The sequence below is a fragment of the Lycorma delicatula genome, chromosome 1, assembly GCF_047948215.1.
Source record: "Lycorma delicatula isolate Av1 chromosome 1, ASM4794821v1, whole genome shotgun sequence".
NCBI classification, from domain to species: domain Eukaryota; kingdom Metazoa; phylum Arthropoda; class Insecta; order Hemiptera; family Fulgoridae; genus Lycorma; species Lycorma delicatula.
In genome coordinates this window covers 200,110,078-200,124,377 of record NC_134455.1, presented here as the reverse complement: position 1 = coordinate 200,124,377, position 14,300 = coordinate 200,110,078, and the positions used below count along the sequence as shown (strand labels likewise).

General features: G+C 30.6%; 1 protein-coding gene across 6 annotated transcripts in view; it reads left to right on the top strand.

Annotated features, from left to right (window-relative positions):
* Hrb27C (Heterogeneous nuclear ribonucleoprotein at 27C) overlaps positions 1–8,657 on the top strand; it is a 167,750-nt gene extending 159,093 nt beyond the window's left edge. For all 6 annotated transcript variants that reach the window (XM_075370489.1, XM_075370499.1, XM_075370469.1 and 3 more), the window contains one exon: positions 6,725–8,657. In XM_075370489.1, coding sequence (XP_075226604.1) covers positions 6,725–6,822 — 98 coding nt within the window. In that variant the 3' untranslated portion in view covers positions 6,823–8,657. The remainder of the gene's footprint in view (positions 1–6,724) is intronic.
* Positions 8,658–14,300: the final 5,643 nt, after the last annotated feature.

Below are 14,300 nucleotides of genomic sequence, written 5' to 3'. Positions count from 1 at the left end.
TTGTTGAAAATGGTAATGTATTCTGATTAGAATTTTGTGAGACTTGCTTGTTAAATTCTTGTAATTTTTATTTTTACTTTTACTGTTACGATAAATTTTAAGTCACAACTATCATGTTGCTAAGTTTACATTTTTGCCTTTATGCGCCACTTAAATACCACTTAAATTTCTAGTTTTATATTATGACCAGTAAATATGACTAACCTACCTTCAAACAGGTATGGTTGCATCAGGTTGTTATCTGATCAATTTTGGTTTCATTTTTGGTAATGTGTGAATATAGTGTTCAAAGGAAAGGCTACTCTACGTTTTTAAAGGAATATATGTTGAGTCGATATAAACATCATTCTTATTAGACTATACACACACACACATGCACGTGCACACACACAGTATAATATTTTTGATATTAATGGTCATTAGACACTAAAACATTCTTACAGTATGCACTGATATTGCACTTGACGATTTTAATTACCTATTGTGATCTATAGGAACCAGGTCATTGAACATGGATTTAGCAATTGTCATATCATATCCTTCACTTTCAAGGAATTTACTTCGGATATGTTTCAGGTGTTAATGGCACCATCGTGTTGTAAAGGATCTTGTGATTATTAAGTTAGGTTGTTGCTGATTTTAGAAAAGAGTGTGTGTTAACTGATGCTAGATTTCCTGTGTTACCTCTTTTCACTAAACCAAGTGTCCCATTTCAAAAATATGAGTTGATGGATTTATTTAATGAAAAAATTCAAATTCAGAAAGATCTCAGTTAATCATTAAACAATTCTCTAAATTTGTTTATTAGGAAGGTGATTCGTGTTAGTTTCATATGAATCCACTACTGAACCTAAACTGTGGTTTACTGTAAAATATATCAATTAAAACTTAACCGAGTACTTTTTTTTAATGTAGTGGCATTCCTGCTGGTTTAGAGCAGGAGTTCATAAACAGATTTGTGCGTTTAGAAAGTATGTGCAATTTCTTGTATTTGCAGTTAATTTCATTTCCATTAAAATATTGTGTTATATTTAATATAATTCTGTAGATACTAACAATAATTTTTTTTTGGGTGGAGGAAGGTGGAATTACAATTAATGTACAGGATGCTGGCGGTCTTGCCAAACTACTGTGTGCAGACTGCTGGCTAAAATCACACCTCTTTCTACCAGTACTTGGCTGATAACCATTTTACACCGGGCCAAATCCTATCCCAGCTTGAGAAGGACCTAGTTTCATATTTCTCAGAGTGATCCAGGTTGTCTTGTCCCTGAGATGCCCCTAATAAATTGGACCACTCTCCCAGCCATTCAGATCCTGGTTCATCACCACAACCACACTGTGGAGGCTCAGTGCTCAGAGATCCAGGACAATAGATGCACTTTCCCTACGGGTGGAAATAAGCACAAGAAGTACCTGTGGCCCATTAAAAACTGGGTAACATAGTACTCCACTTCTCCATGCTGCTGCTCTGTCCACAGTCTGACCAGAATTATGAGCTTTGTAGTCCATTGTCGTCTGTTCTTGCACTCGAGCTTCTTGTCAAGCAAACATAAGGGATCCATTCCTCCCCAGTGACAGTCTCTTCGATCTTCTCCTGTCTACAGCTGCCTGGTGGTGCTCTCTTCCCAAAAGAACAATGAGTCTGCACCAGAACAACCAGGGTCTGCATATCACTTGTACGTACTGCCGTGGCCAGCTGAGGCTCAATTAGGCATGTTCATTCACAAGCAGCACAACATCGTCAGCGTACCCAACCAAAGCCAACTATTCCAGCATCTCTAAGTTCAGCAAACCTTTGTAGATTGTTCCAAAGATCGACCCTGTGCTGCCTCCAATGTGATCACTGTCTTATGCCAGCCTGTTGTAGTCTTGTAGATGAGACCGCAGACCCAGTTATCCACCATTCTTAGGAGGTATCGAGCCATGTGGAACAAATGCTCCAAAGCATACTTTTATTAATTTTCCAAATTAATATCTCTCTACTGTGCAGAACTGAACATGTTTTTCACATAAATGTAATGAGTACCACACAACGCGTAAAATTACCTGTGGTCCTCTGCTTGCCGTACTGCCTCAACAACTTACTGCGCTCCATCCAGGGTGGGGCAAACCTGTAAATACCCTACCAATTAAACGACTGGCCACCTGCCTTATTCATTGCTATAACCAGTCTTTTTTCAAGCATACTTTATCTCTTTCAAGTTTAATTTATATGTTTTCAAGCTGAAGAATTATTCCTTTTCTATGAGAAACTGTAAATTTCCTAAATATTTAAATATTTCCTAAAAATTATAAAAAAATGTTCACACGTTGCGCTGCTCTTCATCCGGTTTATTTTTAACCTTCTTTGTGGGGGGTGTAAAATTAAAAATTAGAAAAAAATTTTAATGACTCAGTTCCATAACATAAATGCAATAAATCTAGAAAAGTGAGATTTAAATTTAATTCTGTTGTAGTAGTAAAAAAACAAAAATTAAAACTAATACTATTAAAAAGATGAATTGTATAAATTTACAGACTGGCAAAGGAATGGCTTTGCTATTCCTTTATTACTTCTTTGGAAGGGAAGAGTTGCTTTTGTTTTCCTTACTAGAAGTACATAATTTTTATTAACATTTTGTTAAATTCACTTCAGGTGGAAAACTAAACCAATTGTAGAAGAGAAATAGACATGCTACAATTCTTTGGAAAAACAAATGCTGGAACCAAGATATTGTCTGGATTGTTTTCTTGGAATTTGTCATTTAAGTAGTCGGATGCTATTCTTCAGTCCCTTATGTTTGTGTTGGTCTCTAATTATTTTTACTGCATTCACTTCTTGAATTATTTAGTTTTTAAACATTTTAAGTGTACTTGCCTTTTCTTATAGGTCTCCCCCAATTCATTTTATTAAATAAATTAAATGTTAATGTCTTAATATGTATTATTCCCATTATAATTTTTAAACATTTTTTTACACGTATAAAATTTGAATTTGACAAATCAGCTAATGAAAAATTTTCTTGCTACACGTTTCACAAAGTTTCATTTTCTTTCTCGTTTCTTATTATCCATGTTTTGCTATCATAAATTGCTACACTCCTCATAAATAAAATATGAATCTATTTTGCATATTTATTTTTAATGTATGTATTGGCATCATATTGTATGTAATGGAAGATGAATGCTAACTTTAGAGCCATTAAATTAATGTAAATTTATAAAAATTTGATGCAGTGGTTGATCTTTTGGAATTGTTTGGAAAATTTGCAATTAATATTTTATAAAAAAATCTGTTAACTTTTCTGAATTTTGTCATCTGTAAGACCATTTAGAACATGCAGCACGCAAGGGTGCTGCATGTTATGCGTTAATTTATATCAAGTTTTCCAATGCAAGAAGTTCAAGAAATAGAGCAATTTAAAAATTTATAACTTCTGTTGCACACACTTCTGAAATAATTCACATTTTATCATCCTTGTATTATTAGGGAGCAACATAATCTGGAAGTGTTCAGCCTTGGCCTAGGAGCTTGAAACATTTGTCAACAGTGTCTAAAATATGATAGAATATCTTCTCTGAAGCAAATTTTATTGGTATTGTTTGCATATATTTTTCAAAAACATTTTTAAGTTGACAAAAATTTGACAAAGTTGTAGCCATTGTTATTTCCCAGTAAGCTTATTTAAACATTTTCATATGTAAGTAAGTAACCTTGAAAACCATTAAATGTTTTTGACTTTTTATATTCTCATGCTTCTAAAGTTAAGAGGCTTCATCCTTCATTGTATATTATGTAACAAAGGAAAAGTTCTGCTTGCATGCATTTGCTTTGGGGGTAATATAATAGTATATTCTCTTTTTTTGGTGTTTAACTTCTCAACAATACGGTTTGATTGTTTTTCATTCTTTTTGTTTCACTGTTATTTAATTTTGAATAGAAATATCTCTCTTAATAATAATATCATACTCAAATAATTCATATTAATTTTATTTAACTTATATTTAGTTTCACCTGAAATTTATATAAAGTTAATTTTACACACTTTTTACTACTTATAAAAAATGTCATACTATTTATAAAGTTCAGAAGCAGTTGAAGTAGAACTTGCTTGCCTAACTCTTTCTGCATTTAAACTGCTTTTCCTTGCCATTACTTACATCATTCTTATTTATTTACTACCTTAGACGTGCATTTGAAAAATGACTATAGGTGTAAATTAATGTGTTTTATCTGGTGTCAGACAATTACAAACAAATTATAATTTTTAATGACATTAAAAAAAACAAGTATTTTAATAATTTGAACAAATGTCATTTAAGTTATTAATGCTTTGAGGGGACTACTTGCAGCTAATTCCAGTGATCTGCAGATTCTAATGAATTGTATCAATTCTGAATTTGTACAGTTATTAAAATTTAATACAATGAACACTTATATCATAGGTGAAATGATGTTGAGGATGATTGCATTTTATACTGAAATGTGCCGTTGAAGAAAGTCTATTTTTAACATTACTTAAACAGAGATCCGACTATTCAAATTAAGATCAGAATTGAATGAGCTTCTACAATCTTTACTTTTGTGTACCATATAAAGGGAATTTCAGACAGTTGATATTTTGCTTGCTCAAACAGCATGATCGTAGAACTAAAAGTGTTTGTATTCATATTTCTTTTCTCAAATTTTCTGAGTGGGTGATGGTTTTACTCCATTTTTTACTGCAGTAAGATCCTTCTACTATCCCTAAATACTACTCTGTTACATACTGCTATTTGGAAAAATATTTTGTGTTCTTTTAGATTATTTATAAATTTCTTTAAGACACCAAAACAGAAAAAAAAACAATTAACTTTATCTTCTATAGGGAAAGGTTTACAAAAAGGTCCTTTGGTTGGGTTTGTATTTATTGATATTAAAAGCATTTTTTAATTATCTAGAGTATAGTAGAAAAATCTGTTTATTATCTTTGAAATTCTACTCTTACAAAAATACATATTTAATAAGAATATACTCTATAAATAGAAAAAATTCAAATCCACTAAACTTTTGATCACATTCTAAATACATGTTTGTCAAATTCACAAAACTGCCAGTAGTAAGTGTGTCTTTCCCCTGCCTTGTGACAATCCCGGTTTGTCACACCACCTGCTCTGTTCCTAGCGCTGATGTGCTTTAGCGGAGGTTGTCTTTTAGACCCTCAAAACTTGATAACACAGTCATCAGTTTGTACTCTTGTCAGGATGCCATCAATGCAAATGTCTTGGCAGACATTTCCATAAGTGTATTTAACACAACCTGCTATCACCTTTGTATGGCCTCTTACAACCACGACCACCTACCATAACTAAAACCCTCAACTAAAGTTGCAGAAGTGTGTGATCCCTGCACCTTCTTCTATCACTGAAGGTTTCACACAAAAATGTTTCCTATATCTAACTTCAATTAGACTATGCACTCAGATCATCGAGTCTTTAAACACCAAAAATAGTAGTCTCATACTAATAAAACAAGTTTTGATCGCAACAACAATTTTGTCCTACAATTCAGTTTACTCCTCTTGATTTATTTAAAATTAGGAAACAAATTCACAAATTTAATAAGCTTCTAATGAAAATATACCCTATCTATCTCTCTGCTCTGGTCCGTGTTAGGTAATGCCATTGTGAGAACAGCAGCACTTGCCTCTGAAAATAGTTAGAAAACCTACAAAAGTTGAAAGTCTACAGTTTAATAATTAATCTTTGGTTTGTTATAGATATACACATTCATATGTTTTGACTAGCAATGGTTATTTTCATATGACCAAACTAGCATGAGTTTTCATATGCCCCCACTCTTAGACCCTGGTGTGTAACTCTGATTTTATCCTAGATTAGACAATCATATTTTGTTACATGATATATATTGTTTTTTTTTTGCTTTCAGCCATATTTAATTCAATTTTAAAATCTTTAATTTAGTTGACTAAAACACTTAATGCCTCATTTTAGGAACCCTGTTTACAGATTCCTACAATATCTGTATTTTAAGTCAGACAAAGAAACATTACCATGTCTCTTTCTATTTATTTATTTTATGTAAAACTATTAATGTAACAGAACTGACAAAATGTAACAGTGCAAGTTCACTGTGTGTTCCTTTCATTCATGTATGTGATCAGTCATTGGAAAATTAACTATTTCAGGTGCCACTGCAAGTACAGTTGGCCAAGTTGTAGAGAGCACCATTCTTTCCAGTTTAATATTGAAAAAAATTTCAATTAAATGTTACCAGCATGCTTAAAAATTTGATTTTTAATTTAAATTCTGTCATAACTTTGTCTCATAAATCACATTTCTTTCCACTTTATACTTTTAAAACTTATTTCATGATAAATTATCCTCTGAAGATAATTTTCTGGTGTAAAATTATTAGAGATGTCCTCTGAAGTTTATCTTTAGAACTATATGACTTTCATACATTGTAAGATGAAAAGTTTGCCACAGTAATTGGATGTTTGTTTCTTGGTTGGTAAAAACAATCTGGTTTGTGGTTTTGTAATAAAGTGAAATACATCAGCTTGTATGCTTGTATCACTCCTGTTTAGTGTGTAACCTTTTGATTCTAGAAATATCAGTTTTACAAAGCAGCTTCATGAAAGAAGACTTTTTTTTAACAGGTAGGTCAATTGTTAGCCAAATGCTGATCTGTAAAGTAGAATTTTTCAGTTTGTAATTGATGTTTTACATTTATGTGCAGGTGGTGATGCTGGTAATTATGCTGGACCTGGACCACAGCGAGGAAACAATTATTCTACTCCATCTCAACCAAGCTACCATCCGTACAGGAGGGTGTAAAGAAAAAAATGAGACCTTGTTGTGTTTTCATAACCATTCACAACATGAGTATTTGTTTCCATACATTGGTTTTTAATTAGTACTGCTATTTTGCTATAAGATTAATAACAAACTTTTTGGAATCTGATAGACATTGAATTTTCACATTTTTTTTAAAAAGATTGCATTTTGAAATTGTATACCATTATAAGCTTATTACGATTTACTTTCACTTATTACAAAGACAAGACGAGACTACATGGATTTAGGACGATGATATAAATGATGGACAGCAAAGAACATATATGCAATGCATGTGTATATAACTTTTTGTATAGTTTACAAACAAAAATTTCAACAAACTGTAGCTTGGCTTACCTTTTATCATATTGCATTCCATTAATTTTGACTGTTAGAGCTACTGTTTGTTTCTAAGTAATTCCTCAGTTATTTCTTGTATCAAAGTTTAATTTATTTGATTTAATATATAACATTTTTTAAAATTAAAATGATGTATTTTATATAAATATAAAATATTAGTACATATTTACTATAATTTTGATTTATAGTAGTTTTTAAGTCTTGAATGATTGATTGGTTTACTCAGCAAGCTTTAATAATATGTAATAGATGTTAAGAAATAATTGGTTTTAGGCATGTTAATGCCTAATTTAAATATCAACATTGTAAATCTTTTTTATTCAAATTTTTTCAAAACAATTTACATAGGCATTGGTGAAATAGTACTCAGGATTGAAATTCTATTTTAATGAAGGTGTATTGCAGACATTGGTGATCTTGCCTAACTAAGTAATATGCATTACTGTCAATCAGTGTTTCTAAAAAAAAAAAAAGAATGAAAATAGTAGTTACTAGTCTATAGAATAGGATTCAAAGATCAGTTGCTATTATTATGGTAAGGTGTTTTGTTTTGCATTTTTTTTTTAGAGTAGTTAGTTTAGCATTTACATTCATGAATTCTAAAAGCAGTATTACTTTCAGTGCTATAACCAAATCACTGAATTGTGGATAATAGAAAAATTTTGGTAGTTATTACAAGAGTCCACTGAATACTTATAAAATCACAATAATTGCTTCAAATCAGTTGCCTTGCATATCCACGACTTTGCTGTTCAATATTTAAAAGAAAATCTTATTTTGTTTATAGCAGAAATAGCAATATTATTATATGTATTATGAACTGTCGTCCTTGTCTTTAGTGTATGTAATTAACTGAAATCTCTTCTTGTTAATTTTTGCATTCCTTCCTGGCTGGGAAGTTTTTATTATCTGAAACAACATCCTCCATTATATAGTAGTAATTAATAATAATTAACGTTAATGATGAAAATACCATCTGTTATAATGCATCATATCTGTTCTGCACATTTTATTATAAATTATTTTATTTCATAAAAATAGAGAAATAAATGATAAAGATAGATATTATTTTGTGTGTGTAACATTTAAACATTAAAATATACCGTTTCTTTTTTTTTTGTTGTAATTAATTTTGCCCATAATTTTACATTTTTATCTTTTTTCAATGGTAACATTATGTGAAAATATTTGAATTTTATTTTTATTCCTCTTGTTTGTTTTAAATGTAATATCTTGTGCACTTGATTTATTTGATGTAAAATGAAGATTTGGTAGTAGTGTCTGATATGTAGTAAATATTTTTATTTTTCTTCCCATAATTTTGTGTATTAAGTGTTGAGAAATTATAATATTGTATGAACGAACATAGAAATTGTTCTCTTTGGGGATTTCATTTTTTCTGTTTTTCTTTTTTTTCTTAATGTGTAAATCAGTTTCAATTGTAATTTTTACATAATAAACTCCTTTTCATTATCCTACTGTATTATTCTTTTAGCTTTAATGGTTCCTAAAACATTCTTTTAGTTTTGTTTACACAAAACTCTAAAAATTAGCTTTCTTTTGAAAATGAATCCCAATTTTTTATTTAACCATATCTATGAATTGAACCTTTTTAAGCAGGCAGTTTTCATTGCAACATATCATTGTAACAAACTGTTTTGTTAGTGAAGTTGTCCATACTGTCAACTCTGCAGCATAGTTCACTTTTTTCAAAATTTACTGTGTTTTGTTTGTCTGTATGAAAAAATACTTTTATCCATCTGAAAACTATTTTTTTAAAAATTATGTGTACTGTTACATAAAAATGTTAGGAAAATTGTCTGTACCCTTTAAAAGCATTGTTTTTCAACTACTAGATCTTACTTTAGTGTTTAAGGGTTTGTGAAATGTTTTACACTATAAAATGTCAGTTATATTGCCTGATAATAATTTTTAAAATTGTTTAGAACTAAATAAAATAACAAATTTTGTTTATAAAAATATTTTGTTTAATTTGATCTGAAATTTGTAACAGGTATTTTAAAAATGTTGAAGATTTGTTTGAGCTTTTGTTTACAATTGCTTACTGTCATAAAAAAAATATGCATACTGGCAAAAATAAAACAAAGTAAGAAATTTAGAAAGAAAAAACTAAAAATGGGACTAAATGTTTAATCGCATGTTATATCAGCAGTTTTATTGCAGATCTGTTCTTATACAGATTTGTTTTTAAAATTAATTTTATGGCTGTTAACTAGTTAAATTATTTTAGAAAGCAAAGCTGTCTGTTTTCTCATATAGCATTAGTTGTATTTATCTGAAAATTTTTAATGACTAGGAAAGAGATAAGAACATATTCGTTGACTAAATTCTTTACTCAAAACTATTTTAATTATAATTTATATATTACACATTCAGCAAGAAAGATGAACAGATGAAAAATATTGGTAAAAAAGTCTCAGATCCTTCCCAAAAACCAAAATGCAAACCAGATTTTAAAAGTTGCTCTGCTAACTGCTTCACTGATCTTTGGAAAATATTATTGGGATAACAGTCAGTGTAGTGTGAGATTGCATTAGTTTGAAATAATAATAAAAAATCTTCAACGGTATACAAAAGGGAACTAAGGAAGATTGTAAAAGCAGAATATATACTTGTAAAATTATATTAATGTGAGTAGGGAGGATTTCCTTAATATGAAGTTGAATTGAATCTGCATCTATATCATTGTTTTTTACTCTAGTTTGTAATGGGTATCAGTTCTTTCCTATCAGTTATAAAATGGTTTTAGGTTTAGTTAAGGGAGAGGGGGTTTATTTAAACCTCCTTCCCCCTAACTAAAGTCTAAGTTTAAATGCAAAAAAATGTAGTCATGGAAACAGGAGCAGCAAGTTGACTATACTTAAATGAATAATGATAAGATAAAGCAATGAGTACAAAATAAAATTTACTCAACCAGCAAGTCATTCTTATATCTGAACTAACTCCTCACTCTAAATTTTTGTCATAAATCATCTATTACCTCAAAAATTAATTCTAGTTTATCTTTCTTAAAAAATTACTAACTATCGCAATGAATTCCCATTACTAATTGTATTATATAATGCTTAAGATAAAACTTGCACAATTTTTATTAAAAATTTACATTTTTCTTTTGTAACAGAATGAATTAATAGTAGATGAATGATTCTCAGAGTAACTGGTTATTAGTTACCATCCTATTTCCAAATGATCAACTTAGAAAATACTGTACTTTTGATATGACTGCATCATGCAGTAGTGCTTCAACTACATCAATATTTGTGACAATTTAACCCGTATTACCTGGCAACTATATGAACGACTGTACTTTTTAAGTACGGGTTTATAATGAGTACTTATAACCACCGTTGAGTGGTATCTTGTTTGCGATTGTCAATAATATACTGATAGCCGTTCCAGTAGAAGTAGCAAAAGTGTTTACATCGATTTGACAGTCACATATGCTAATAGCAATATAGTTATGGTGAGGTATAAATTGCAATGAATGTTAAATACCCTCAATGAAGTTGCAAAATATAACAGATAAAAATTTTCACCAAAGAAAATGTGCTGCATACACTTTTGTAGGAAGAAAATTTCTTTTAGTAGTTTTGACCATCAAAAACTGGTCCAAATTAGTTTTGACTGACTATCCAATTAAATTAGGAACTATATATACAGAATTTGATTGTTAGATGCAAGAATGCCTTAAACATTATTAAAGCTTTATCAAACATCAATTGAAAAAAAAACATTACTGTGATATATTACATATTCATCTAGAAAGTTAGACAATACATAACATAATCAGATATACCACAGGCGCTTTCTGTACAAGCCTCTGGGAACTAGTTTGTTTAAAGCGGGCATAATGCCATTAAATTAGAGTAGAGATCTTACTATTAAGATGTAGCAAATATAAGGGCCTTTCTTACCCATATAACTACAAAACTTATAATAATCCCTTGGTTGCTTTATATGAATGCTCTGCTACCTATTCTAGACCAGTCAAAATACGATATTGTGACTTAGCAGCAAAACATGAAATTGCTTTGCCAAATACATTAGTGATTTCTAGAAGTGACTAGGAGTTTTGCCATCTGTAAGCACAAGATTAGATCTTATGAAAAAATAAAAGAGAAGCCAGGCAATGATCATCCAACAGGAATTTTCATTAGTTTTTATTCTTACTGGTCTTGGATGGAATATCTCATCACACTATTCCAATAAAAATTGCCCATGATGCACTCGCTATGTCAATGAAAGTGCCTTTGATGTAACATTTCATCCACACATTTTAAGTGATGTTATTTTGTTATCTGATGAAATATTTTGTTGTGTACTTGTGTAGTTCTTTTAATAGCCACAGCTTCAAACAGAAGCGCTGATTGCAGTATCTTAGAAAATATCAATGTTCAATTGAAACCACATGCTGCTAGGTTATGTTGACGAGTTTTTAGTATTGAACCTGCATATTATTTTGTTGTGCTTTTACTAATTTATTGCTTTGAATTGTTTAGTTTATAGATAGTTTTAGTTAGTATTATATTTTATTAGAACGGTTAGTACATCCAGAATAAAACGCATAACAGACAATAAAATTAAAAATTTGCTGCATGATTTATATAGTGATAAGAATATTATGATGAAGTTATTTCAGAAGTCTCCCTAATACAGACACATAGTAGGCCTAAAAAAGTTAGGAATACAAAAGAAAACAAGGAACCCGTGTTGAAAAAACATTAGTTTTGAGTGGTTAAGTTACGGTTTTGCCATCAAAACAATTTTCTGGTACTCCAGGTATAAAAGTGACAGTTGATCCTAATGAGGTATATTCTTTATTTAAATTATATTCCACTGATGAACTCATAAATTTAATTGTTGAACAGACTAATCTCTATGCTGAAAACTTTTTGCAAATAAAAATTTTAAATAGTTTCACCACTGGAAACCAACTAATAATAATAATGAGATATTCTTAGCTGTGTGTATATGATGATTTGTGTAATTTGGAAGCCATAAATGATTAAACAAACCAATTTTTCTATACCAGGATTTTCAAATATTTTGTCTCTGAAAAGAGTAGAAATTCTCTCATTTCTTGCTTGCATTTTAGACAATAATAATAACCCTGTCATCTTATAAAATACTGCAAAAAAATCAAAACTGTATTGATTATCTTCAGAGAATTAGTTTTGTGTATAACATAAAAAAATAAATAGCAATTGATGTGAGCTTACTTCTTTGGAAAGGGCATCTTAGTTATTCAATTTATTTGAATTAAACTAGTAAGGCTTGATATAAAAACATATATCTTCTCCGAATCAAAATCTGATGGATTTTGATTACAGTTATATTGAAAAACCCCAATCTTGATCATAGCTCTAAGTAGTCATGACTTTTGGAGAAGGGTAACCTATTTGACAAAGAGTTGTGTCTACACAAACAACTTTTACTGTAGTCCAGAACTTGCTCTTTCACTTCGCCAGTGTATTGTAGATTTAGTCTGTCTTTCCTCTGGTTTGGCTGATCAAAAACTATATAAAGATGAAATAATCGCTTCATATGAAATGATGGTTTAAAAATGGCAAGACAAACGGGAGGTGTTATGTTTATAATAGTCCATGAATTAAATAGTAATGAAGTACTGCATTCATAATATTTAAATGGGAGGGTGGTGGATCTAATACATGGTGCTTATCCACTAGAACACAAAAGGCAAAAAGAGTCTAGTATAAGAAACAATTTAGACATCACATAGTCATTTTTAATGCCAAAGTTATTCATGTGAAAAGTGGAGATAAGTTATTTTCACTTCAGTTAAGAGCGGCTCTGATTGAAAGTATAGTTGAAAGACATCATGAACAAAGTCCTAAAAAAGGCTGGCCTTCCTTTTGAAGCCTGATCCACTCAGGCTTCACGAATGGCATTTCCCAGATTACATTCCTAAAACAGAAAAATCTGCTCCTACTCAAAGGTAATGTGATGTAGGACTATGCATGGCAGGCTTGCTTTAAAAATTTTTAGGGACAGAAAAAAACCAATTCAGTTTATTATCTTCATCAATATGCTGCTCCATGTGAATTATCCATTGTTCAAAACAGTGTTGTTTTCAACAACACTTTTTCATGATATGTGCCACTTTTCAACAGTCTGAAATCTTGTCCCTTTTAATGCAGATTTGACCTCTGGGAATAAATAAGTCACATGGTGCCAGGTCAGGTGGGTGGTCTTACTGGTATGTTATACTTGGCTAATCTTGACATTTGTGAGCTGGTGCATTGTCCTGATGAAGAACCCGATGAAGAACCCATTGTTCTTCCATAATTCAGGTTGTTTTTATCTTATTTTTTCATTTCACAGAGATGAAATGAAAAAAAAAAAGGCTGTAGCCTTTTTTTTGGATAATATCTGTTGTTTTGCCAAAAAGTGATGTGTGTTTTATGAGAGCAAATAATTGTGAAATTTCATATGAAATGGAAAAATCACTACTGAAACTTTTAAAAAAGTATATGGCAGTGAATGTTTATCATGTGCGTGGTGGAATTTTAATGTTTATCATGTGCGTGGAATTTTTAAAGCAAGCTGCTGCGCATAGTTCTACATTGCACAGCGATTCTTCTAATTTTATCTGATGAACAAACTGCACACCTTTACTAGAAGATCAGTTTCTAAGGGAGGGGCCAGCCTTTTTACTACTTAATGTATATAATTCAAGTAAAAATTATTTACTTTGTTTTTGATGAGAAACTATTTGGTTATTAAAAGAAAAGTATTACAGAACAGCTGTGCCATACTACAAAAACAAACTATTTTCTAGGGTTTTATTTTGGTGTACCAAATCAGTTGATTTGGAAGTCGAGAGTTTCAGCGTTCAAATCCCAGTAAAGTCAGTAACTTTTACACTGATTTGAATACTATATCGTGGATACCGGTATTCTTTGGTGGTTGGGATTCAATTAATCACACATCTCAGGAATGGTCGAATGAGACTAAAAAGATTTTAGATTAATGGGAACCAAAAATAAGGTAAGACTACATCTCATCTCCCCAAGGGAAACAAAATAAGTGTTTCCCTAAACTTATCTTTCCCTAAATCCCTTGTAGGGATTTCCTTT